Source organism: Culex quinquefasciatus, chromosome 3 (genome assembly GCF_015732765.1).
Source record: "Culex quinquefasciatus strain JHB chromosome 3, VPISU_Cqui_1.0_pri_paternal, whole genome shotgun sequence".
In the NCBI taxonomy this organism is placed as follows: Eukaryota; Metazoa; Arthropoda; class Insecta; order Diptera; family Culicidae; genus Culex; species Culex quinquefasciatus.
Genome location: NC_051863.1, coordinates 45,218,587 through 45,245,064, shown reverse-complemented (window position 1 = coordinate 45,245,064; position 26,478 = coordinate 45,218,587). Strand labels below are relative to the sequence as shown.

At 36.4% G+C, this 26,478-nt stretch overlaps 1 protein-coding gene across 1 annotated transcript in view; it reads right to left on the bottom strand.

Moving 5' to 3' along the window:
* LOC6054290 (probable basic-leucine zipper transcription factor I) overlaps positions 1-19,336 on the bottom strand; it is a 29,143-nt gene extending 9,807 nt beyond the window's left edge. Inside the window, exon 1 of the mRNA XM_038264689.1 lies at positions 19,084-19,336. Within this exon, the coding sequence (XP_038120617.1) occupies positions 19,084-19,104 (21 nt within the window). The 5' untranslated portion in view covers positions 19,105-19,336. The remainder of the gene's footprint in view (positions 1-19,083) is intronic.
* Positions 19,337-26,478: the final 7,142 nt, after the last annotated feature.

Sequence of the window (26,478 nt, the reverse complement as noted above, 5' to 3'; positions counted from 1 at the left end):
CGGTGGAAGGTGGCCCGTTTCGACATTCCTTATATGCGCAGGCTTGTACCGGTTGATCGGGACCACTTGCCCTTTCACCGTTGTTGATCAGCTGGACCAGTTTCCAGACGACTTGTTCGAGTTTCGGGAGCGCAAACCAGATTTTGCGAGGATTTTTTCTTACGTAACTATGGCGATCACCGGCTAGGAGGGTTAAGGTACTGCGCTGTTTAAAAAAAAGTGCACCGACTCTTTCGGTGTACGAAGCAACTGAAACGAACACCGTTAGTTGAACCACCTACATGACTGTAATGCTCAAGTCGCCCCTACATGACTTAAATTCAACTGGAGGCGCTTCATGTGCGACTAATTTTGGTCACCTTCCGTAATTAGGCAGGCGCTGCACGTGGCAATTGTCCCGAAACTACCGCGTTGCGGCCTGTAACGGTTCATTGACTTTGGTAGGCACAAGTGCAGCTGCGTGACCAATGAGCTGTAAAGTGTTCGTGGTGCGTTTTTTTTTTTAAACTGTGCCTTAGTTTCCAAGAAGAGGAAGCTAGATTAGCTTAAAGCCACGACACAGTGTGTGTGGTTTTGGAATTGCGCAAATAATCGGTGCAGTGGTGTTGTTTTTTTTACATCTAGGAAGTGTGTCGGAGCTTTCTGAGGCGCAATTTTGTGGTTATTATGTGGCATCGTTTGGAAATTAATTAAAAATCAATTTGATGCCATTGGCGCGCTGCCATGTTATGTGGAAAGTGGTTTTCCCAAAATTATGCTTTTGTTTAATTAAGACTTGTTGGCATGTCGATGTAACACTTCGATTGGCTGAACAATGCAGTAGAGAAACAATTATAACTACAAAAATGAAATATAACTTTTTGTTTTTTTCTTAGATGAAATTGTAGGAAATTTTCTGACCTTTTCGAAAAAAAATATTTTCAGGACTGGATAATCATGGGCACTATTTTAAAAAGTCAAAAACCGGTAGTTATCAGACATAGGGGAAATATCCTTTCTATCCTATCTTCGTCATATGGAGAGTTTGATGCTCGATAGCTCCAAAAATACTATTTAGGCTATAAACTTACCAGCAACAGCACCGCCTCGAGTAAGCACGCAAATTTATGCCACTTACTGGCCAAAAAGATCAAATTGAATGCACTTTTGATAATAATTTCTATTTTGCGAGACCATTTCTCATCATTTTGGTGGCATACACATCCACACGCAAGATCAGAGGTTAACTGCTTAACGAAAGTCGCCATCAATATCTTTTCACTTGCGCTAACGATTTCAAAGCGCTTAAGATATAAAATTGCTTCCAACTACCGGCAACATGTTCTTTCGCACATTAGTTAGTCACTCACTTGAAAAATAATCCCGAAACATGTAAATAATTAGCAAGCGCCATCAATAAAACAAACGCGCCAAGTCTTTTGACGTTTCAATTTTGACTACCCATTCCAATCGAAGGCTAAAGAAAACCAAGCGAGGAGCGAAGGCAAATAAAGAACAAAGGGTGGCCACCAACACCACCAACGCGCTTGTGGTGTTGCCAGGAAACTTTCGCTATAAATGCTACTTTTTGTGAGTGTTCGCTTATAATTTCATCAATTTTGGCAGCACTAAGCAGACCCAAAAGAGCGCTGGAAGAAAAAAAGAACTAAGCTGAAAATAGAAAAATGGGCGTGGCCCAATGCACTCGACTGATTAGAATGCATTTTTGAAATATTTTTTTTAAATGCTTGTAAAAGGAATAGCATAACTGTTAATAAAAGTGAAAATAAACAGAAATGTTCACAAAAATTTGCTCTACTCGTTGGTGTACTTGGTTTTAGTGAATTTCAAGGAACAATCCAGATTATCCAGCATCATTTGAGCATGACCGCTTATTAGGCTTAAAATGGGCATATTTCTCCTAATTTAACTTTGAATGGTTATTTTTTGAAAACCGTGCACTTAATCAAAACACTTGTAAAGTACTTTTTGATTGCAAATTCGATTTTACATAAAAAAATGAGGTCAAATAATTTTAAGTACAAGATTTTTTTTACAAAAAAAAAAACGCTATAAAAAATTATAACTCGTCACAAAATTTTGGTCTATACTTCTGAATGGCTTAAGGGGTTACAAACATGTAAATCGACAAAAATGTAAGAGGCTGGTTTGGGCACACACTTAATCTTTTTTTAAATTATGTTTTAAGGGCATTAAAATACACATTTTCAACTAATATCAAAATAAATTTGAAGATATTTGGTTGTATCATTGCCGAGATACAGCCATTTTAAGTTAGCAGTTTCAAAAAACGGGTGCCACGATATCTCCACACTGCTTTGACCAAATCAGCTTAAAATTTTGGTGAAGCCTCGTTAAACCGGTCCTGTGTGCATGACGAAGCCCGATTTTCAAAAAAATTGTTTGAAAAAAAAAAATAAAAATACGTTTATGTTTTTCATATAAAAAAACGCCAGTTTAAGATTTTTGCATTTTTTTAAAAAGAAAAACTTCAAAATCGGGCTTCGTCATGCACACGGCATATGTCTTAAGAGTCTTCACCTCAAATTTCAGCCAATTTGGTCCATCCCATCTCGAGATATCGTGGCACCCGTAAATCAACTCGGAGTTCAGAGAAAAACGCTCACAAAGTTCGACAGTTCGCTTTGCGCATGGCAAAATTTTCAACGTAAATCGTCTCTTACTCAGTTTAATCATGAAATATCTGTATGAAACTTTCAGGAGCGATTGAAAATCATCTTTTTAGTGGATTTATTAAATTTTCTGAAATATGAAATTTTTGAATTTCTACATGTGTGTAACCCCTTAAAAGATGCAGGGCTTTGTCCAGGGGGCGACATCTTTATCTCAGTACAGGCAGCTCAACCGTAGCCAACACAAGCTGTCAATTACGGCACCAGAACAAAAGGGAGCTGACTTTTATTGAGGTTTTGCAGCGCGACTGTGTTTCAAATGTAGGTGGCGCTTGCCAAAAATCAAGGTTACTTGCCAAAAATCGTATTCCTTTCTGCTGGATTGAAGAACAAAATCGCTTATTTCTCCTAATTCCCTGCATCAATCTTAATGAAACTGGTTGCAAAAGACGAGAATTTTTTTTTGCTTTAAAATAATGAACATCATTTTTTGGGCGCGAAAAAATTTATGAACTTTTTCTTCAAAAAACATGTTTTGGAACACGGAAAAATGAGTTTCCCCGTATATATCAATGAAATAAACAGTTATATAGTTGTTAACAGATGTGTTAACGTATATTCAACTATTTTTATTGATTTTTCACAGACTTTCTTGCCAAATAGTCAAAATTACTATCTTTTTTCTAAATTTACAGTTTTCTCATAGAAAAATCAAACAAATATTGGAAAGTTGTACACCAAATTGTTAGAAATGATTTTTCTCATCCGAATCTGGCACAAGTTTTATAAAAATCTTGATTATGAAGGAAAAAACCATTGTTGGAATTCGAGCGAGAAGAAGGAAAGCATTTCTCGCTCGCGAACGAGGGAGAGAACTTGTAGTACTTTTCTCTTCTCGCTCGCGCTCGCATTTTCGTTCGCGTTCTCGCTCTCGCCGCGAGCGCTCGCGAGCGCCTCGTGCTAGCCGTTCGTCCCAAGCTAGCAATTTGTTTATCAGGCTTATGAATACGAACCAGGCGATGGTATAGAGGTGTAACTTCAATCGCTGTGTTGTTTTTTGTTCGTTTCTAACACGTTCAACTTCTCGCGAACGGGCAATTCTGGCTCGCGAGAAAGCCCGTTCGCGAGCGGAGGAGAGCACGAGCAATCGGTGAGTTTCTCTCGGCAGCTCGAGACTCGCGGCGAGAACTCGAGAGAGAGAAAATTTTCTCGCGAGAGCGCGATAATACCAACACTGGAAAAAACACATTTTTTCAAAAAATCATAGGTTTACGCTATTTGTTCATAGGTGGCGTCATGTGTCTTTTAGCTTTGCTGCAAATTCTCCATCACACGAATCATTTAACTTAGCGACTTGTAATTTGACTTTTACTACAGAAATTCAAAAGTTGTTTTACTCTAAAAAAATATTTGAATTATAAAAAAAGTGTTTAGACTGTGCGCAGTTTGCATACGATATTAATCTCAACCTCCAAAGATGGCTGCCGTTATCATCCCCCTGGGTTTGTCCCCTAAAACATATAAAAAAATATTCAGAAATTAAAAAATACGGATTTTGGGAAATCACATTTTTTTTCCGTGTACCTTTAACTTTGCCGAAGAATCGAAATCAATCAAAACAAATGCTTGAATAGTTACAGATACCATTTTTGTATGAACAGCTGCCAAAATTTTATGGAGAATTATATGGGTGAATCAATGACACAAAATGGCTTCTTTGGTGATAGGGAAGGCCCTCACAAAGTTTGAGCAAAAAAAAAAGAAAAGCAAAATATAAAATTTATCGAAACTGGCCGATTTCGTAGAGAACAGCTCATGTGGACCGTGTACTCACAAAAAAAGTTGAAGACTTTTGTTCCAATTCCTTAGTTATTCCACGATCCTATCGAGCTAAAAACAATCCATCATCTATCCGCCTGGCAACGTGGTTCCGTTCCGTCGTCAACGCACCTTGAATACACAAAAGACCCACAAGATGTGCCAATTTGATGAGCACTTTCTATTTATGGCTTTTATTTTTGCATTCGCGAGTTGATTTAGATATTTTGCACACAATTTGCATTTCGTGGCTCTTTTATTTGATCTTTTTTTTTTGTTGAAACTCTCTCTTGGCTTGAGTGTGAACGGCGAAAATTGCATTTTAAACGATCCGAAGCGGCACAGTTTAAAATCGAAAGTTTTCTCCATTAACTGCTGCACTTCTCGGTGGAGCTTCAACGGTCATTATGCAATTGATGTTGCAGTTTGCAGATTTCGGAACTTGCGCTGGAACCTCAAGTTCAAACTTGGCTGTTGCTAATTTGGCGAGATCACTTTTCGAGTTTGGTTTTGTAGCTTTCTTCTCTATTATTGGATTTTTAATCGAAAAAAAATCGTATGTATGGTTGGCGATTAATTGATGTTAATTAATCAACGTTCTTCTCTCTAGCGCCGGCATTGTGCACATTTTTGCAATTTTCTCGCATGCTTCTCCAAACAAATGGAGAAACAAGGTGGAAAGTGCAATAATTGGCCAACATTGTGCTCTAATTTTATAACGACGTGTGAATTACTCAATTATCGTCTTCGCGTTTTGGACCATCGCACAACATTAACATGATATTCGGGCGTTGCCAGTGTTGTTGTGGGTTATTGTTACTTCCAAAATTAATGCGCGATCCGTAAACGAGGTGAGGAAATTTCATCATATTTGTGGCAAAAAAAAATCGTGGCTCGAGCTATCAGATATGTTATGTTATGTTGTGAGGCATAACGAGATGATTACATATTGAACTACATCGAAGTGAACATTATGTATCGTTTTTTTTTCAATCAGGCTTATCAACAGAACGTAACAATAATTATGATATTGTGAGCAAGCACGCGTGATAACATGTTTGTTATATATAAAAAGTCTGATTGCGATTGAAGGCATCAATATAGTGCAAATACGAAACAAATGTATGGCATTATTACGTTCTAGTCTAATCTAATCTAACACAAACGAAGCCAGTAAAAATTGCAGTACATCGAAGAACACCCGAAAATGTTTTACAAAAATTAGAGCGGCCAGCTCTACTGCGTTGTGTTTACCACAGAGAGGATTCTGTGAACGGATCACATTATACAGAATCTACAGGGGAGGACTCCAAAAAAATAGCGAAACAACATAGTTTCATTTAAACATTGCATCAAGATCATTAGACCTTAGTAGCGTTTTAACGACTTTCCCTTATTTCGCAATTTCGACTGTTTTGATTGCAAATTCGAAACATGAAGTTGAAAAAAAAATTGCGACCAATATTTAGAATTTTTGAAAAAAATCAGTATTGATTCAAATATTCATTTGATGTTCCCTAAAACAAATCAGATAAAAATAGTGTTTTTTTGCAAATCAAGTTTAAGTGACAAAAAGTGAAATTAAAAATTACAATTTTTTTACCGTGTATTATTTTTTCAGTGTTTTCTTATCCATACCTACAACTTTGCCGAAGACACCAAATCGATCAAAAAATTTCTTCGAAAGAAACAGACTTTTGAACTTTCATGTATCATTTTTGTATGGACAGCTGTCAAATTTGTATGGAACATTATATGGACCAGGCATGCCAGATTTTCGGGCACATCACAAAAACGCAAATGAATTTAACAATCTTCCCACTAACATTTACACACAAGATCCTCTGTAATTACTCTTAGCATTAAGAACAATGTAATTACAAAAGCCGACTCGGTCCTAACCAGGTCCCAGTACCGAAAAGGACCTAATAAAAATAATTTAATGAAAAAAAAATTAAACAATCTTTTAAAAACTTTTTTCAACAAAAGAGCTGGAAATCAAACGTTTATCCTTTTTGTGTGCATATCATTTGATAAAAAAAAAATCAACAATTAACATAGTTAAACAATACGTTTGAGCATTGAGCCTGTGCTAAAAAAAACTGCAAATCTGTGATGCCTGATATGGACAAACTAATGATGCAAAATGGCTTCTTTTGGCATACCGTTGATACCTTCGGTAAAAGTTACAGCGGGAATAAAAAATACAAAAAAATAAAAAAAATACCGATTTCACAGAGAATTGCTCAAATTAGTACCTTCTTTTACCAAAACTTTAAATTTTAACAAGACGTAACAGTTATCATGTCAAAATGCGTTAAATAACTTGAATTTTCTTTAGTAACATCATTTAATTTCATATTTTGTAAAAGTAACATCCCTCCCATCTCCAAAATATCGAAAAAAAGATCATGAAAAGAAATAATGACTACATCAAAATCTTAAAAATTCAAAAATTAAAAAAAAATACAAAAGCTTTGAAAAATATTTGCAACTGCCTTATTAGGATGTAGCAAAATGGGTCAATTTTGCGGGCATTATTGCAGGGCATGATCCTCTAGAAGTACTGAGCCTGAATTTTAAATGAGATTTAACCCGTAAAATCGGTGTTTTTTTAGTTTTGCCAGTTTTAAGCCACATAACGATTTTTGCATTTTTCAAAAACCTCATGAGCTCATACTCATACTTCCAGGGAACAACTTTACCGAAAAGTGCGAAATGATTCGTCAAATACTAAAAATGTTACAGAATTTATAACACCGCCGCAGAAAACATCATCTTCATTTTCAAGCTCTTCTGGCAACCATCAGCTTGCTTGGTTGCATGAGAGTCGCGAAGCCCTCCTCAATCTTTTCTGCAGGAGCAGCAAGTGCTGCCAGAAGAGTGTCTAATCTAATCTAATCAGACACTAGCGCAGCCAATCTTTCGAAGGGATCCTGGAGAGTGCCTTAGGTTAGATGACGCCTAGCACTCTTCTTGTCATTTATTAACATTTGCAGTGCACCATTGCATCGGAATGCATTGAAACATCACAAGCGTTAAAGCGGCCAAGCCTACTGCGTAAAGCCGTATCGCAGAGATGATTCGTAATTGGGTTGAGTTTGAGCACTGAGTGTTCGAACAACAACACAATTCTGAATCGACAGGGGAGGAAGAAGCGTGGGGACACACCACCATACGCTCCGAGAATTGGTTGTATTCGTTGGGAGCACCATGCTAAGAAGGTTTGGTACTCCGAGACCCTCTGGGATGGGACATTGTATTCACACGAATGCCCTGGACACTAAAGTTGAAGTTTTCAGCGGCGGTGTTACAAATTCTGTAAAATTTCAAATAATGGACGAATCCTTCGCGCTCTCGGTATATCTTGGGGATCATGCCCTGAAATGCCCGCAAAATTGACCCGTTTTGTTACATCCTACATGGAGAAAAAAATCCCAAAATCGTGAACACCCACTCATGAAATTGGGAACCACGAACAAAGTGTTCAAATTCCTTGGTACGTTTTTGAAAATCGTACCGTACGGGTGTTCACGATTTTGGGAACTCTTTTTTCTCCGTGTAAAGTATATTAGAAAATTTCTAATTTTTAAGGGAAAACGTATGTTTTCCCTATCAAAATGCCAAAGTTTAAGCTTATATTTTTCCATGCAGTTTTGCCCGCTTAATCTATATTTCCCCTTGGAATGTTGAGTTTATATTTAAAATACTGTGATAAACCCAAAATTGTTGCGACCACTGTGCAATAGTTTCCGAGATATCGTCAGATCAAAAAAACAAACGAGAGTCGATTTTCAAAAGTGTAGGGGAGTGTGGGGTAATTTGGACACCCTAAGGAAATTGCTCTGCCACGGGCTGTATGGATATTTTAAAGGAATGTGGATGACACCAGAGGATAATAGAGACCATATTTGATAGAAAAATGTCGTTCATTTCGATAAATTTTGATTAAAAACCCATTTTAATCGCAAAAATAGAAAGGTGTCCAAATTACCCCCAAATTTTTGTGTGGGGGTAATATGAACACCCCTATGGGGTAATTTGGACATGCCTTGTGGGGTAATATGGACATACATTGTGGGGTAATATGGACACCTTTTGTGAGGTAATTTGGACACATGTTGAAGAAAAAGTTTAACATTTGATTTTTTGAGCATGTTTTTTATCCTTCAACCTGGTTTTGTAATTGCTTTATATTTTGAAGTGTTGCTCACAATATTTCATCAAAGGTTTAAATAATGATTTTGTGATAGAACTATAATTCAATAGGAAGATAACAAATTGTTCAGTGTAGTATACATAATTTAATCATTCCTTCTGAAATGATTTAAACATTGATTCTGGATAAGGCACAAGTATAGTTTTTAGTCATTAAGGAATCGTTTAGATTTATATAAATCAATCTTTATATAGAACTAATTAACCTGAAACTATCCATATTTTTTTTAGTTTTACATTCTGTGGCCCTTCAAATTTAAATAATATTATAAACCAGCATAGAAATTAGAAATGTCAAAGAAATTAATTAAAAGCAATCAACATTAGAGTCTAGTTGAACGCCAAATGTACAGTAATCAGATTTTCATCAATTCGAATATTGGAATAAATTTATCTAAATTAAAAAAGGGGTTTTGTGAAAGTTCTCATTGTCCACATTCCTTTTTGAGTGTTTTGACATTTTAAATCCCTCTAAATTTAACAAAATCCCTTTAAAAACTCAACCAACCATGAAAGTTTCTTTTTTTTTACCTGACAGGTAGACTTTCAGGTATGTCCAAATTACCCCACAAGCCATGTCCAAATTACCCCCATAGCATGTTCTATCATAAATTGCGTTTTTTGATGAAAAAAATTGATAGAATGCACAATTATTATACGTACATATCTCAGGCATCGTCCAAGCAACCCCCTTAAACAAAAATTGACTTCTTTTTTGCCATATAACTCCTGCAAAACCTTATTTCCCAACCCTCAAATATTAGAATTTAAGGCGGGGCCAACCTGCCTTTGGAATCTTTTACATATTATACCAAAACTACTTAACCTATTCCAACTTTTTTGGTTTATTCATACTTCTAGGCCATTACTAGTACTAGCCATATCACTTAAATTGCAGTATTCACTTTATATCCGAAGAAAATGTGATTTTTAAAGGGGTGTCCAAATTACCCCCACTGTCCATATTACCCCAAACTCCCCTACTGAATTACTCTTGTCAAGAGTCTTGACTAGAACTTCACATCATTCCTTTGGAAACCAACAACGAGAGAGGTATTCCTCGATATCAGCTCCTGAAAAGTGCTAAAAAGTGCAAAAAATGCCTCACGGCAAGAAAAAGAGGCGGTCCTCGCCAGCAGGATCGGCAGATTTGAAGAAGTTAAAGAATGCCGAAGCGCTACCTGCAAAGCCAGGCAGTCTGAGCAAGGACGCTCAAAATTCGTCTGGAAACCAGTTCGCTACCCTCCCTGTGGACGTGAGCGAGAAGGAAGAATTTGAACGACGGGAAAAGTTGCCACCCATTTTTGTGAAAACATCGTCATCGGATTCGGTGCGAAAGTTGCTGACCGGGTTTATCAAATCTGGTGCTTTACGAGCTTCCATTCGCTTGTGTGCTGATGGACTCAAAATTCTGCTACCTACAAGAAAAGATTACAACTACGTTCGGGATTTCCTGAACAACACAAAGATTGAATACTACAGCCATGACGATCCAGGTAAACGCCCCATGAAACAGGTCCTCCGAGGCCTGTACGACATGGATGTGAGTGTGCTGAAAGAAGAGCTCAAAGCTCTTAAGTTGAACGTGATCGAAGTCTTCAAGATGACGAGACACAACAAGGACATCAAGTACCGTGATCAACTGTACCTGGTTCATCTCGAGAAAGGATCGACAACGCCGTCTGAGCTGAAGGCAGTTCGGGCAATTTTCAACATCATCGTGACTTGGGAACGTTATCGTCCAGTGCACCGTGACGTGACGCAATGTTCGAACTGCTTGCACAGTGCATAGTGGAAGGAACTGTTTCATCAAGAGTCGCTGTGCAACCTGCGGAGGTGAGCACAAATCTCAAGCTTGCAACACAATCAACGAGAACATCGAAGCCAAATGCTTCAATTGCGGTGGCGACCATTCGACCAAGAATCGAAGCTGCCCAAAACGTGCTGAGTTTGTCAAATTTCGGCAGCAAGAGAATACAACACCTCCAGGCTTCAGTCAGCAACCGAGGGAAAACCAACCAGCATCAACGGGTGAAGGCAGTAGTGACCTGTTTTCACCACAAGAACTTCTGAACATTTTTATCGAGATGACAACAACTCTGCGTGGGTGCAAAACTCGCCAGGAACAAGTAAGAACGCTTGGAGGATTTATCTTCAAATACAGTTCGTAGTTTACTCTTTCTACTGGTTTTCAATATTTCAATGCATTTACTTTTTTTAGTTTTAAGTAACTATTATTAGAAAGTTCAATAAAGACATTTTTAATTAAATAATGTAAAAAAAATAATTGCACGGCAAATCTATTTTAAATTTATCGATAATAAACCTTTTTACAAAAAGGTGTAAATATGTAACAATATTAGGTAAACTTAAACAGAAAAGCACCCAAATAAGTTTCACAACGACCAATCAATCCACATTCGCGGCTGAACCCGCTGTTATAAAATACAACTCGAACTGAATCGGCCAAACAGGAATGAAACTCGCGTACTGAAAAGAAATGTATTACCAAACTGGACTGGCGGTTCACAACCATAACCACCCAGATTGCATGTTCTCAAAAAAACGTAGATGTCGTTTCTCGCAGGACCTTGAGACAAGATTGTAGCCAGGTTAGTTCAAAAAATTACGAAAAATTGGATCACAACAAACGATTACGTGTGATAATTTTGCCACTTTCGCCTGTGACGAACAATTAACCATGCTGCACTTTCTCTAATTGCCGGAAGAAGAGCGTTTTGAGTGGTTGGTTATGTTCAGCCAGCCACATGCAGGGGTAAGCAAACAAATGAGATTGTTAAAGCTCTCTGCCAAACGAAACGGAAAGCCTAGGCTTGATCTTAACGACGTCGTCTCGGTTGACTGCTGCGCGCACAAAGTTTGCAGTTTGCACTTCCTGGTCGCGTGGCCTGCCCCGGTGGTCCAAGGTTGTGGAACCGGCCTCGGCACGATGCCAAGATGTTTCAATATCAAGTTTACTCGGTCCGGCGAGGAGATTTGCTGCTGCTGCGTCTGGTTTGGTCAGCGCAGAAGTGGTCTCTAAGCTATCGTTGCGTGAAAACGGTGCGTTTTACCTTGGACGACGATGGGCACGAGCCAAATGGCATCCGTTTTAAGTTAGATAATAATCGACGGGACATAATTGGACCTGGCTTTCGTAGCAATCATGGTTTTAATTATGGGAAACTTGTTCATCGATGTTAATTGGAAATGAGAAGTTATTGACTCTTAAAGTTTTTCCAAACAGAAGTTCATCCAACTCACAAATTAAAAAAAAAACAAACGATCAAAAAATAAGTTTCCAAACCATAGTGCTTCCGTGTCAGCATTCACCAGAACTCATTCTACTAGAACTGAGTTTATCATAGAACCGCCATCTGCCCGATTGGTGTGACTGACTGACCCGCCCCTTCTAACACTGTACAATAAATATCTAGTTTTCACGCGCGCCACATTCCGAGGCACAATCACCGGAGGCCGCTTAGGAAAAGTGAACGTTCGATGTGGTAAATTAATCCAGACACATTCACACGAATTAATAATAGTTTTCAACGCAAAGTTTAACCAAACCAAGCCGATCCTGTTTCGGTGTCTTTGAAAAGAAAAAAAAGAGTTGTTGGCTCAGTGTCGGAACGAGTTCGCCAAACGCACAAGTTTGTATCTGTTGCAATTAGGGTAAGATACTAAACTCGGAGTGACTTTAAAAAAAGGCGTGGAGTTTTGTCGCGCAGCTGCGCGACTGGACGCACATTGTCTTTCTATTTTTTTAAAGCGTTATGCTTAATCAGCAAAGATAGATGTGGATAAAGTTAATGGTTTTTGGATGAAAAAATGATTCGATCGACGATCGTTTAAAAATGGCACGATTTATTTATTAATTATATTTAAAGTTTGGCACATTTTGCGGGGTTCGCCAGAATATTTTGTCGGGGACTAGAGCGATTAAAAAAAAAGATTTTCTGAGGGTTTTTTTTAAACATTTTTCTTCAGAAAAGTCGAAGAAAACCGATGGTTTCATGTACATAAGGGTGGTCTAAATCCGGTCTACCACCTGAAATCGAAGATTGATTGTTTAGGCTAAATTCCAAATTTGAGCTCATTCTGACCACGGGTACCCCTCCCTCTAAACGCTTGAAGTTTGTATGGGAAAAATCGTCAAAATGTATGAAGAAAAGCAACTGTTTTACATTTTTTACCAGTGGAGGACGCAATAGTAATCCGATTCTTACTAATTCTCGGAAATAAGATCTTCATTAAATTTGGAAAAACTTTCCTGATGAAACCATATTTTTAGGATTTGTTGATGTGGTCAGAATTGAAGATTCTTCAAAAAAAATGTTTCCGAAAAGCATTTTCAAAACATTTTATGAAGTTCGAGCGTGGCAAGACGAATTCCGACTGAAATCGAGAATTGGCCATATCAGGAACATGATTCTGGTCTTTCTATGGAAATTGCCATTCCTTAGCGGATTTTCAACGGATGTTCCAGTACAACTAAAAACTAAACTAGAATAATTTTCTTTTCGAATGCTACTTTAATCATCAAAATCAGTTGAATTTTCGCAAAGTTATGAGCCGGTTCTTAGATATTATGATAAAAATGTAGTCCGGATCTATCATGCGAACCAAAAGGCCTTTCCATTCATTACAAAAGATTGAAAATTTTACAACCCTTTCAAGAGTATATTTATGTAAGGAAGGCATGGTTGATGCCTTCCTTACATAAATATACTCTTGAAAGGGTTGTAAAATTTTCAATCTTTTGTAATGAATGGAAAGGCCTTTTGGTTCGCATGATAGATCCGGACTACATTTTTATCATAATATCTAAGAACCGGCTCATAACTTTGCGAAAATTCAACTGATTTTGATGATTAAAGTGAAGGTGGATTAAGTAACGTTTTAATGGTGTATGTACCAGATTTTCGTTACAGAGCAGTTCTCTAGGATTTCGGTCATTCGATTTTTTTTTAATCTGACTGAAACTTTTTTGGTGCCTTCGGTATGCCCAAAGAAGCCATTTTGCATCATTAGTTTGTCCATATAATTTTCCATACAAATTTCGCAGCTGTCCATATAAAAATGATGTATGAAAATTCAAAAATCTGTATCTTTTGAAGAAATTTTTTGATCGATTTGGTGTCTTCGGCAAAGTTGTAGGTATGAATAAGGACTACACCGGAAAAAAATGATACACGGTAAAAAAAATTTGGTGATTTTTTATTTAACTTTTTATCACTAAAACTTGATTTGCAAAAAAACTCTATTTTTATTTTTTTTTATTTTTTGATAAGTTTTAGAGGACATAAAATGCCAACTTTTCAGAAATTTCCAGGTTGTGCAAAAAATCATTGATCAAAATTTTCAAATCAAGACTAACATTTCAAAAGGGCCAAACATTCAATATTACGCCCTTTCAAAATGTTAGTCTTGATTTGAATTTTTTTTTAAATAATGTTTTCGAAAAGATCGGAAAATTTTACAAATGTTTCATATATTAACATTGAAAATCGGACCATTAGTTGCTGAGATATCGACATTAAAAAATGGTGGGCTGTTTGGGTGAGACTTAGAAAACATCAATTTTCCTGTTTTTAAACCTTTGCATTGCAATATCTCAGCAACTTAAGATCGTATCAACAAAGTCCGAAGAAGCAAAATATAGAGAATTTTCTCAGCTATTCAAAAATATTTTTTCCAAAAGTGTGCAAACATGTGCACTAATTTAAAAAAATGAAAAACTGCGACTATTTTCAAAAAAGTCACCTAAATATGGATTTAACTTGAAAACGGTGCACTTTATCAAAAATTCACTATAGTACTTTTTGATTGCAAATTTGATTTTACATCGAAAAATGAAGTTGAAAAAATTTTGCGACCAACATTTCGATTTTTGAAAATTTTTTGCACAACCTGGAAACTTCTGAAAAGTTGGCATTTTATGTCCTCTAAAACATATCAAAAAATAAAAAAAAATAAAAATAGTGTTTTTTTGCAAATCAAGTTTTGGTGATAAAAAGTTAAATAAAAAAAACAACAAATTTTTTTACCGTGTATCATTTTTTCCAGTGTAGTCCGTATCCATACCTACAACTTTGCCCAAGACACCAAATCGATCAAAAAATTCCTTCAAAAGATACAGATTTTGGAATTTTCATACATCATTTTCATATGGACAGCTGCGAAATTTGTATGGAAAATTATATGGACAAACTAATGATGCAAAATGGCTTCTTTGGGCATACCGAAGGCACCAAAAAAGTTTCAGTAGTATTAAAAAATACAAAAATTAAAATTGAAGAAAAAAGACCGATTTCGTAGAGAATTGCTCTACAGACATTTTAGTATCGGAAAACTACGGGAACTATCGATATATTTTTTTATTCATCCCCTAAGCTACTATGTTCAACAAAAGTTGAACAAAAGTTGAACAAAAGTTGACAAATTTTATAATCAAATTATTTAAGGTTTGAGTCCGTAAGTTCAACAATTTTTGCAAAGTTTGTAATATAACTTTCACGATACTATTTTTTTAAATATTTTTTCAGGACATTAAAAAATACATTATCAACTATTATCAAAATAAATTTGAAGACATTTGGTTGAATATTTGCCGAGATAAAGCTATTTTAAGCAAGCAGTTTCAAAAATCGGTTGCCACGATATCTCCACACTGCTTTGACCAAATCGGCTCAAAATTTTGGTGAAGCCTCGTTGAGCTGGGCTTGTGTGCATGACGAAGACCGATTTCAAAGTTTATTTGAATAAAAGATAAAATATTTTAATGTTTTTCATACAAAAAATTACAGTTTTTGATTTTTGTATTTTTTTTATAATGCATAACTTTAAAATCGGGCTTCGTCATGCACACGGAATATGTCTTGCAAAACTCACTTAAAATTTCAGCCAATTTGGTCCATTCCATCTCGAGATATCGAGGCACCCGTAAATCAACTCGGTGTTTAGAGGAAAACGCTCACAAAGTTTGACAGTTTGCTTGGTGCATGGTAAAATTTTGAGCGTAAATCAACTCTTACTCAGTTTAATCATGAAATATCTTCATCAAACTTTCAGGAGTGATTGAAAATCATCTTTTAAGTGGATTTGATATATTTTCTGAAACATGAACTTTTTGATTTTCTGTCCATCAAGGGAATGATGGAACAATGAATATCACAAATCCGCATAACTGATTTCAAGATCATTCAGGTGACCACCGATTACCCGATCAAAAACTAATGTGAACAAATTAGGCTCTAACTACTATTCAACTGTTTATGTACAGGGCGCCCAATTATTTGATTATTTTCTGGCCTACACATTATTTTGCAACTCCAGTTAAAGAAATGAACGAATACAATTTTGTTTACAATTGTTTTTTTTTCCTGATCCGTTTGCACCTACGTAAACAACCAAGATTGTTTACGTTTTACTCTTTGGTCTGACAGCTCTATTATCAATTTTGGTCTGGACCAAACGAGGGATTGGATACAGCACCCTCTTGGTGTCCATAACCGGATTAACGTCCTATTCGAACGTAGATTCTGCATCCATCTCTCTTAAACGGTCTGTGTAAATTAATAGTATTATTTATTACTGGGTTTGAGATTTGCATAAATGTTTCCAAGTGGTTTATGGAAGGTCCCTAGAATGAAATGAGGATTTTATATGGACATTTTTAGAAAGGTTTAAAATTAGACCATACTTTTAAAGGCAATTTGTAGATCTGCACTAGGCGTATAAATTGCTTTAAAAGTTTTGCAAAGGTGCTTCTTGGGTGCTTCGTCGTTTCAGAGAAATCGACGAAAAACAAAGCGTAACACCTGAGCGTAAACGAGGGTTTTGGTGTATTGGCGCTATGATTTTATTGGACATAAAACCGATCATGTAAACTTGATTCAAAATTTTCAATTTATCAAAAAAATCTGACTCCCCAAGCTGCCATGACAGCTACCAAAGTTCAATTTCCCTTTGAGGTTATGTTTAGAGATTCTCTCCTCTATTCGGTTAAATTAAATTCATCATCCCGGCACAAGAATCGAACTCACGATCTCTGGATTGGAAGTCGCAAGTTGAAACCAGGTCAGGTCAGGGCTCCCAGTGAGCATTATTAACTTTTTGAAGGGATTCTGACAAAGATTTGCAAAATCAATAATCATGCAATAATCCCTAAACGGAAAATTTCTTTGATGATCACAACTCGACATTTTCGGAGACGATGTCAGTAAACGCTTCAGTTTCGTCGAGGTATGATTGATTTGGGCTTACTGACCACGTTCAGATCGAGAGAATATTTTTTTTTTTTTGAATTTCCTTCAAACGAATGAAAAAAAAAAATTTCGGGTGTAAATGCTATGGAATACCCATCAGTTGCTATGTACCCTTGTATAATATGTATAAGATATAACTGATTTGGATATAATCATGATTCAATTATAAATAATATTGAGTTATACTAAGAAGATTCCGTACAATCGGTAGCCTCCGGCATGGAACTCACGTGACTGAATAAGTCAGTTTCGTCATCCTAGTGTGTTAAGCAGGAAAATATAGCATTTCATATAATTAAAATTGATCCCGTCATCAGGGGTGACATTGCGTCTGGGGTGAGATTAGGTTATGCAAAAACGCACTCCTGATGACGGTATAATAATCTTTTTTCACAGTATTACTTTTATTAGTTTGAAGGTATCCCATTGGCATTCAAGAAAATTAAAAAAATTAAAACAAGTGAAACTGTTGCGTTTTCGAACAATATTTGAACCACCTTATGTTAAACTATTCCTCATGATATGAAATGAGGATTTCATATGGACATTTTTAGAAAGGTTTTAAAATTAGACCATGCTTTTAAAGGCAATTTGTAGATCTGCACAAGGCGTATAAATTGCTTTAAAAGCTTTGCAAAGGTGCTTTTTGTGTGCTTCGTCGTTTCAGAGAAATCGACGAAAAACAAAGCGTAACACCTGAGCGTAAACGAGGGTTTTGGTGTATTGGCGCTATGATTTTATTGGACATAAAACCGATCATGTAAACTTGATTCAAAATTTTCAATTTATCAAAAAAATCTGACTCCCCAAGCTGCCATGACAGCTACCAAAGTTCAATTTCCCTTTGAGGTTATGTTTAGAGATTCTCTCCTCTATTCGGTTAAATTAAATTCATCATCCCGGCACAAGAATCGAACTCACGATCTCTGGATTGGAAGTCGCAAGTTGAAACCAGGTCAGGTCAGGGCTCCCAGTGAGCATTATTAACTTTTTGAAGGGATTCTGACAAAGATTTGCAAAATCAATAATCATGCAATAATCCCTAAACGGAAAATTTCTTTGATGATCACAACTCGACATTTTCGGAGACGATGTCAGTAAACGCTTCAGTTTCGTCGAGGTATGATTGATTTGGGCTTACTGACCACGTTCAGATCGAGAGAATATTTTTTTTTTGAATTTCCTTCAAACGAATGAAAAAAAAATTTCGGGTGTAAATGCTATGGAATACCCATCAGTTGCTATGTACCCTTGTATAATATGTATAAGATATAACTGATTTGGATATAATCATGATTCAATTATAAATAATATTGAGTTATACTAAGAAGATTCCGTACAATCGGTAGCCTCCGGCATGGAACTCACGTGACTGAATAAGTCAGTTTCGTCATCCTAGTGTGTTAAGCAGGAAAATATAGCATTTCATATAATTAAAATTGATCCCGTCATCAGGGGTGACATTGCGTCTGGGGTGAGATTAGGTTATGCAAAAACGCACTCCTGATGACGGTATAATAATCTTTTTTCACAGTATTACTTTTATTAGTTTGAAGGTATCCCATTGGCATTCAAGAAAATTAAAAAAATTAAAACAAGTGAAACTGTTGCGTTTTCGAACAATATTTGAACCACCTTATGTTAAACTATTCCTCACTGTCTAGTACACCGCCCTTGTTGCAAACACACCCTACGGGTGTCAACTTTTTTTTGCCCAATCTCCAGACCAAGGCTTTGCGGCTTTAGCACTATTCGATTTGCATCATGAACCCGCCACTAAAGTAAGTGTAGAAACCATCGATTGCGTTGTTTCAGCAACCTTACAACTAGTTCAACTGGTTCTGGTGATCCATTTTTTTTCTTCTTTCTACTCTCCTTAACAGCAACACTACACTGACTGGTAATAAACTGAATATAGCATGCAATCACTATATAACTTGACTGACTGGGTGCAATATCCTTGAGATTATTAATGATCTTTCGCCTTTTCTTCACGCTGACGCGCGACCAGGTTGCAACGTGGCATCTCAAGCACTTTGATTAATGTATAGGGAAAAGTTCAACCACTTAAAAGGGCTCGATCTTCTTGAACTTTTTCGAAAGAAACTTGTCAACTTTAACATTTCGAGACACTTTCCACCTACCGGTAATAACGTGTTCTTCATGGTCTGGGTTGACCTCGGGATGGGCCTTGAATCACTTTTGCCTGCTTCTGCTGCTGCTCCAGAAATATATTTCACCAAGTCACTGGGCACGGTTCCAACAAACGACGACGAACCTCCTTTTCCTCTGATAGACACGAACCTCCTGATCCGTTCGTCGAGACTTTCCGAAAACAAATAACCAGCTGCGGACCGCGGCGCGTGGGTCTTATACTAAGGGGAGTGTTTTTGGGCTGGCGGAGTCGTCGTCGTCGTTGGCTGGTAACTCTGGTCCCCTCTCTCTCCGCGCGCTCTCTACGGTGTGTGGATTGATTGCCGGGGTCTTGGGCCGCCGATCGATCGGGTGGAGTCGGCTTTCCTTTCCCAGCCGGGTTCGTCAGGCTGACGAGGAAAACGGAGCTTTGAGCTCTGTGTGTTGGGGAGTGTGTGTGTGTGGTGCGGTTCAACTCGCGATCAACGCGAACCGTTGATTGTTGGAGGTCGCGTCGCGCTGGAGTTGTGGCGCAGAGTTGTACGAAGAGTTGGGATTTGCGGGTTTCATGATGTTTTGTTTGATAAAAAGAGAAATAATTATAAAATGTTTCAATAACCCTGCGTCTCCAGTGCATTGATTCCTTAGGCAAAGTTGAGCATCTGTGCCAATTTTGAGCAAAATCGGTAAAGGTTTAGGTGACGACGTCATCGGTTTAGGGGTCGCTCTTGAACGTTGAAGTTATTATCGTCAATGCGTCGAAAATTTTGGTACCCATACATGTATAGATCATGGCTTAAATTTCAAAGTATTTCTCACGTTTTCGTCATTTTCCCATTTTTTACGCATGGTGCGTCGGAAAACCCAGTTTTTATTAGGGCTGCGGAGTCGAGTCATATTTCAAGCAACTCCGACTCCGGCTTTCTGAGACTAGCCGACTCCGACTCCGACTCCAACTCCGACCTACCAACTCTAGCCGAATCCGACTCCGACTCCGACTCCAGCTTTCAAATAATTGTTGGCTCTGACTCCGACTCCACATATTTTTGAATGTTTCAAAAGTTAGTTAACTACACCCAGAGGAAATATATATAACAAAATCTGCAGCAGTGGATTTACTGCAGAAAATGTTACATTTTATAACAGTTTTTGCAGCAAGCTCATAGCTCAATTTTGCCCGCATGTAAACATGTCAGCGATTTGCAGTTCTCACCAACACATATAATGCTGGCGCGTCCCCGAGCAACACTCCAGAGAGAACAATATGTTCGAGCTCTGTCCCTCACAATTCATTAAGCGTCCATGGCGCTTTGGTAGCATGTCGGATCAGTAACCTAGAAGTTAATGGTTCAATCTTCGGTTTTGTTAAGATTTTTTTTCTGCAATTCAAACAATCAGCCGTCGGTAATGTCGATAATTGACGGTAACGGGCAAAAATGTCATACCCCTATAACGCAAAAAATGCATGAGGACATGCAGATTCTGATATACTTTCATGCCGCCATGCATCACAATCATGCGATTGAACTCCCAACTTCTAGGTTGCTGATCCGACACGCTATCACAGCGCCATGGACGCTTGATGAATTGTGAGGAACAGAGCGCGAACATATTGTTCTCTCTGGAATGTTGCTCGGGGACTAGCCAGCATTATATGTGTTGGTGAGAACTGCAGGTCGCTGAAATGTTTACACGCGGGCAAAAATGATCTACGGGCTTGCTGCAAAAAATGTTATAAAATGTGACATTTTCTGCAGCAAATCCACTGTTGCAGATTTTGAGATATATTTTCCTTTGGGTGTAGCAAAAATGTTTTTTTTTTTAACATTGGCAAAGTCACTTAAAACAAGTCAGACTTCCTAATCCTAACATTTTCGTAAATTTTTAGAATTCTTAGACGATCGAAAATTAGTTGAAAAATTGTTTTTTGACGATTTTTTTTAGATCGAAGCTCATCTAGAGGCGAAATATATTAGCATAAAAATGTTAAAAAATAAAGTGTTGGTAAACCAAATAAATACTTTAAGGATCCAAGGTCGATTTTGTTAAACCATTAATCATTTCAACATGTTAACTACGTAATTTAAATTATGCTTTTTCCGAGCATGGGTAAATAACAAGGGAAATGCGTAATAATACCTTTCTCTGGTATCAATACCAAATTTTGGTATTCCTGGACCCTTTAAAATTTGTCTTAAGGATTATGCAAGAGCTAAATGTGGTATCATACCAATTTAAGGTATTGTTTTGATACTGCAAAATTGCAGAAATTGTAAATGGTCGAACACCACATTTTGGTATTCTTTTGGTATTACAGTATTTTATCAAATTCCTCTGAAACTATGGGAAAATTTTGACCAATTTTGACAAAATAATTATTTTTGCGCTAAAATGATGTCTCAAAGCGAATGCCTTCATTAAAAACCGGATATTTCAAACTTGATTTTAAACATTTTTATTTATTAAATCCACGTTTCATGCTATACCAAAACCGGACTCATATTCGGATGCTCTGGAATCTGCTCTACAACTTTCCAGAAGAGAGTATGGTGCTAGCTTGCCCCTAAAAAAAGATACAGCGTGTTCAAAACTCGTCTAAAACGTGTTTTTTGCTCGAAAATCACGTTTTGGACGAGTTTTGAGGGCTCTATATCTTCTTTCAGGAGCAAGTTAGCACCATACTCTCTTCGGCAAAGTTGTAGGGCACCTTCCAGAGCATCCGAATATGAGTCCGGTTAAGATATGGCATGAAATGTCGAATTGTTAAATATCAAAATCCTAAAAAATGGTTTTCCCCATACAAATTTATATGGAAAATTGAATCGCTTTGCGCAAAGTGAGGACTAAACCAATCGGTCCCAAACTTTGGGGAGTTGAAAAAGTGCTGTGCTGGAAAATCGATTTTGATCAAATTCATCTGAAACTATGGGAAAATTTTGACCAATTTAGACAAAATAATTAATTTTGCGCTAAAATGATGTCTCAAAGCGAATGCTTTCATTGAAAACCGGAAATTTCAAACTTGATTTTAAACATTTTTGATATTAAGAAATTACTTAAATTTGTGGAAAATTTTCAAAGTCAGGATGCCACATTTTGGTATTATTTTGGTATTGAAAGGATTATTATCTTGGTATTGAAAGATTTAATCAAATTCCTCTGAAACTACGGAATTTTTTTTATAAATTTTGACGAGGTAATTAATTTTTATTTGACTTGAAACCTAAAAATGTTATAGCTGATTTTTATATTTTTTTAATATACCTTCTGAGATTTTTTTTTAAAACGTAGAAATTTCTCTAAGTTGGGATAACCAAATACTTTGAAAAACGAGTTATTCAACAGATTATAGAATTTTGGTGAATTTCAATCCTTGTTTTTCAATCTTGTTATTTTTCAGAATCTTCAAGAACTTCAAGCACAGGTTGTTCATCAATGACAAATGAATTCGATGTGGTGAAGAATATCACTAAGAACAACATGGAATCATCAGGTGAGTAGATTTGGCTGTTGCATATGGATCATTTCCGTTTTTTCACTAACTGCAACTGCTGCACTAAAAATGGTATGAAAATACCAAATTTTGGTATTATTTATGCAAATACCAGCGACCAAAATGTGCTCTTGGTTGCCCAGTAATAGGTGGTAAAATACCATGAAATCAAACCAAAATCATGTATGTGGAAGACCACAGGAATACCAAAATCTGATTTTCCAAGGGCGCGGGAATACCTAAAAATAAAACCATGGCAATACCAAGTTTTGGTATTCAAGCAATGTTCAAAAATCCAGAAGACCTCAACTTGGTATTGAAATGGTTTTATTTTGAGGTATTATTTTACCCTTGGAATGACATGGTTTGGTAATGTTGTGCCCTTACACATACAAGATTTTGGTATGATTTCATGGTATTTTACCATCTATTACTGGGCAACCAAGGGTACATTTTGGTCTCTGTTATTTGCCCAAGTAATACCAAAATTTGGTATTCCCGTGTTATTTACCCCTGCTCGGGTTGCTAAACGATGCAATTTTTAAACGCAAGTTTATCAGTTTCTTTACAAACATTTGTAGAATGAAATGTTTCAACTGATTCTATTCAATAAAAAAAAATGAAACAGAATTTTTTCCTGATTTGATTTTATAGAATCCTTCGGATAATTGATTTTCTAAAACATCTTCGGAATATCTTCGGATAATTAATTAAGAAATGTTATGTTGAAAGCATTTTTTGAAAATTCAGCTTGAAACATGCAACTTTTTTTTTTCAAATTCAGAGTCAGGAGAAAAAAAAAACTACTCTGGAAATAAAATTTGGTATTGGCCAACGATACAGACATTTTTGATTCTTCTACAATTTGAAAGAAAGTTGAAATCAATGGGCAACCCCGCTTCATCTTTGTTACCCATTATTTAAATTTCAGAATTTGCAATGACGAAGAAATACCAACGTCAGTGCACTGTAACAGAGAGAGAGAAAAAAAGATCAACCTCCAAGTCGCACCGAGTAGACACAACATAAGAAAACCGGATCAGTGCACTAGGCAATGTGGAACCGCATTATACTGAAAGAAAAAAAAAGGCATGAATCACAAATAAATTAATAATAGGTGGTTGAGCACGCTGCGTTGGATGCCAGGCTGGCGCTTGACTTATTGGTGTGGCCAATGTGCGCAAGAAATTGTGCCCCAAATTGTATCACACTGTCTCTTACAGTGTATGATTCAACGAGTTTTGATCTCTGTTCTAGGTGGCTTTTTTGTTTCATATGTTTATAGCTCCTCTTAAAAAAATCTTTAGAAATAGAAAAAAAGAAACATAAATTTCATCCAATTGAGTTTGAAAAAAAGTATATTTGATTTTCTGCTTGAAAAAGGGAAACCAATCCTTGAAGAGGTCAAAATGAGCAGAGATTATCTTGTCTGGAATACGGATTATGAGCATTTCCTGCGTCGTTGATTTATTTAAAAAATAAGATGTTTTTTTCTGTCAAAAGTCAAGCCTTAGCTTTCAACTCTGAATGAATTCTTTTGCGTGACGCAGTACAGCTGACGATTTCACCCCGTAGGAAAGACTTTAACGATCTTTTGAGTGTTTGCTGAAGCTTGATTGGTACAAATGAGGGTTCTGATCGTGTTGAATTTAAACTGGACAAAACTCAAGAATTTGCTGTAAAAATAAACCAATCAAAAAATCGTCCTGATAGCGATCGCAAAATGCGAGTTGTAGCTTAGTGATGGTGAACGGTTGGCTGGCTGGTGGTGGATAAGAATGGTAGAGTTAAACGGCGCTAATAATGCCGGCTGGGTGTAGCGGTAGACAGGGCCGTTGGACTATTGAAGTGGAACCCGGCATGTACGGAATTTAAGGTATCCGTATGATGGCAGTGCTTGGCGTTTCCGCAACCTTTTGTTATTGTGGGTAGTATTTTGGATATGGTTCAGTGTGATTGTTTCTATGTTTGGTCGATAGGTTAGTCACGTGATAAAAATTTCCATTGAATTAATTGAGTAGAGACAACCGTGTGCAATGGTATGCATTAGGCTGGTACAAATATTTTTAAAAGTTTTTGTCACCCCCCCTTCAAAATTGGCCCGAAAAATCAGGGGGCAAAAAAAATATTTTTACAATAAACTTCAAAATTTCAATGAAAATTCAAGTGCAACCAGCTGAAATCAAATAAAAATACATTCTTCTGCGTTTAAAATCATTTTTAGCATGTTTGGGTTTATTAAAAAATCTTAAGATTTTTTGAAAATTTTCGATGCAAAATCTTTTTTTTCGATATAATTTTTGTTTTTGTCAGATCTTAGATTTTTTGAAAACTAATGATTGCAAAACAACTGAACTAGTGTAAAATGCATTTTAAAACACTTTTTTCATTTAAATGTGAAGACTATGGCTTGTTATTTAAATTTTTATATTTTTTTATTTTTTTGCCCCCTTGACCTCGGCCAGGGACAAAAACTTTTTTAAATATTTGCATCGGCCTTAAGTCAATTGCAAAATCAATGAAATTGCTTCGTTTTGGCTCAAAATCCGACTGGGGGTTTCTTTGGCCCAAAATGACGAGCGGGTAAAAAAACCCAGGAAACTGGCCATTTTTTAGCATTTTGATTCCCGGGAAATATGACGAGTCTCCCGGGATTTTTGACACTTATAAATATTATCATAAATACTTTAAGTAAAATAATGTAATGAAAATAAGTGACATTATGTAAAATTTATTTAATATACAGAAAAAAATGTTCAAATAAAGCGAGTTGGCAAATTCAGCAAACCAACAATTTGACCCAAAAGTGTACATAAAAAATAGCTGACACAGCCAAGAAATGATTAACTATAGAAATGAGTAAAAATACTGAAATTCTCTACTTCAAAATTTAATAATTATTCCATTTAAACTTTCAGTATAGTTTCCTTTGCAATTACAGTTTAGGAAAAAAAAAACAACTTAATATTGTTGTTCTGTATAGTTGTTTGTCATGAACGTTCATTTTAATTTTTTGATACCTATTTTTTGTAAATTGATGTCCAAAAGCAATTCGAAGTATTTTTTTGAAAAGGTAAAAAAACAAGCTTTTATTTTTGCTTTTTGGGTGTTTTTAGGTGTTGTACACAAACGCCCAAAAATCTTAAATTAAAATTTGGTTTATTTGACCTTTTCAAAAAAAAAAAAAAGAATACTTCGGATGTCTACTTCGACATTTGCATTTAAAATAGAAAAAAAATACAATGAGAACCATTCAAAAAAAAATACAATATTGTTTTGAGCTCCAAAAGGCTTGAACATGCATTAGTAGATTCGGAAACCGTTTGTACACAGTAAAAAATTGTGAAAACTTCGAAGATGTAATTTTGAACGGTTAAATATTACCTCTTTTACGATGTAAGTTTACCTCAATTTAGACTATTACGTTACTTAATCCACCTTTAGGTGGTTGGTGCCTTCCTCACATTAATAAACTGAATACACAACACAGCCTCAGAAAGTGTATAAATAACACTTAATTTATCCAAATATTTGAGATCCGGCCTCAAAAAAAGTTTATTAAAAACACTAAATTACTTATGTAAAATTCTCTACCAACTCACACGAAATCGGGAAAAGTTTCCCCGACCCCTCTTCGATTTGCGTGAACCTTTGTCCTAAGGGGTAGCTTTTGTCCCTTATCACGAATCCGAGGTCCGTTTTTTGATACCTCGTGACCGAGGGGTGGTACGATCCCTTCAATTTTTGAACATGCAAAAAAAAGAGGTGTTTTTTTGTAGCCTGAAACGGTGATGAGATAGAAATTTGGTGTCAAGGGGACTTTTATGTAAAATTAAACGCTCGATTTAATGTCGTACAGAATTCCGAAAAAACGAATCCTCAGAATCATCGATAAAAAAAAACACTAAAAAAG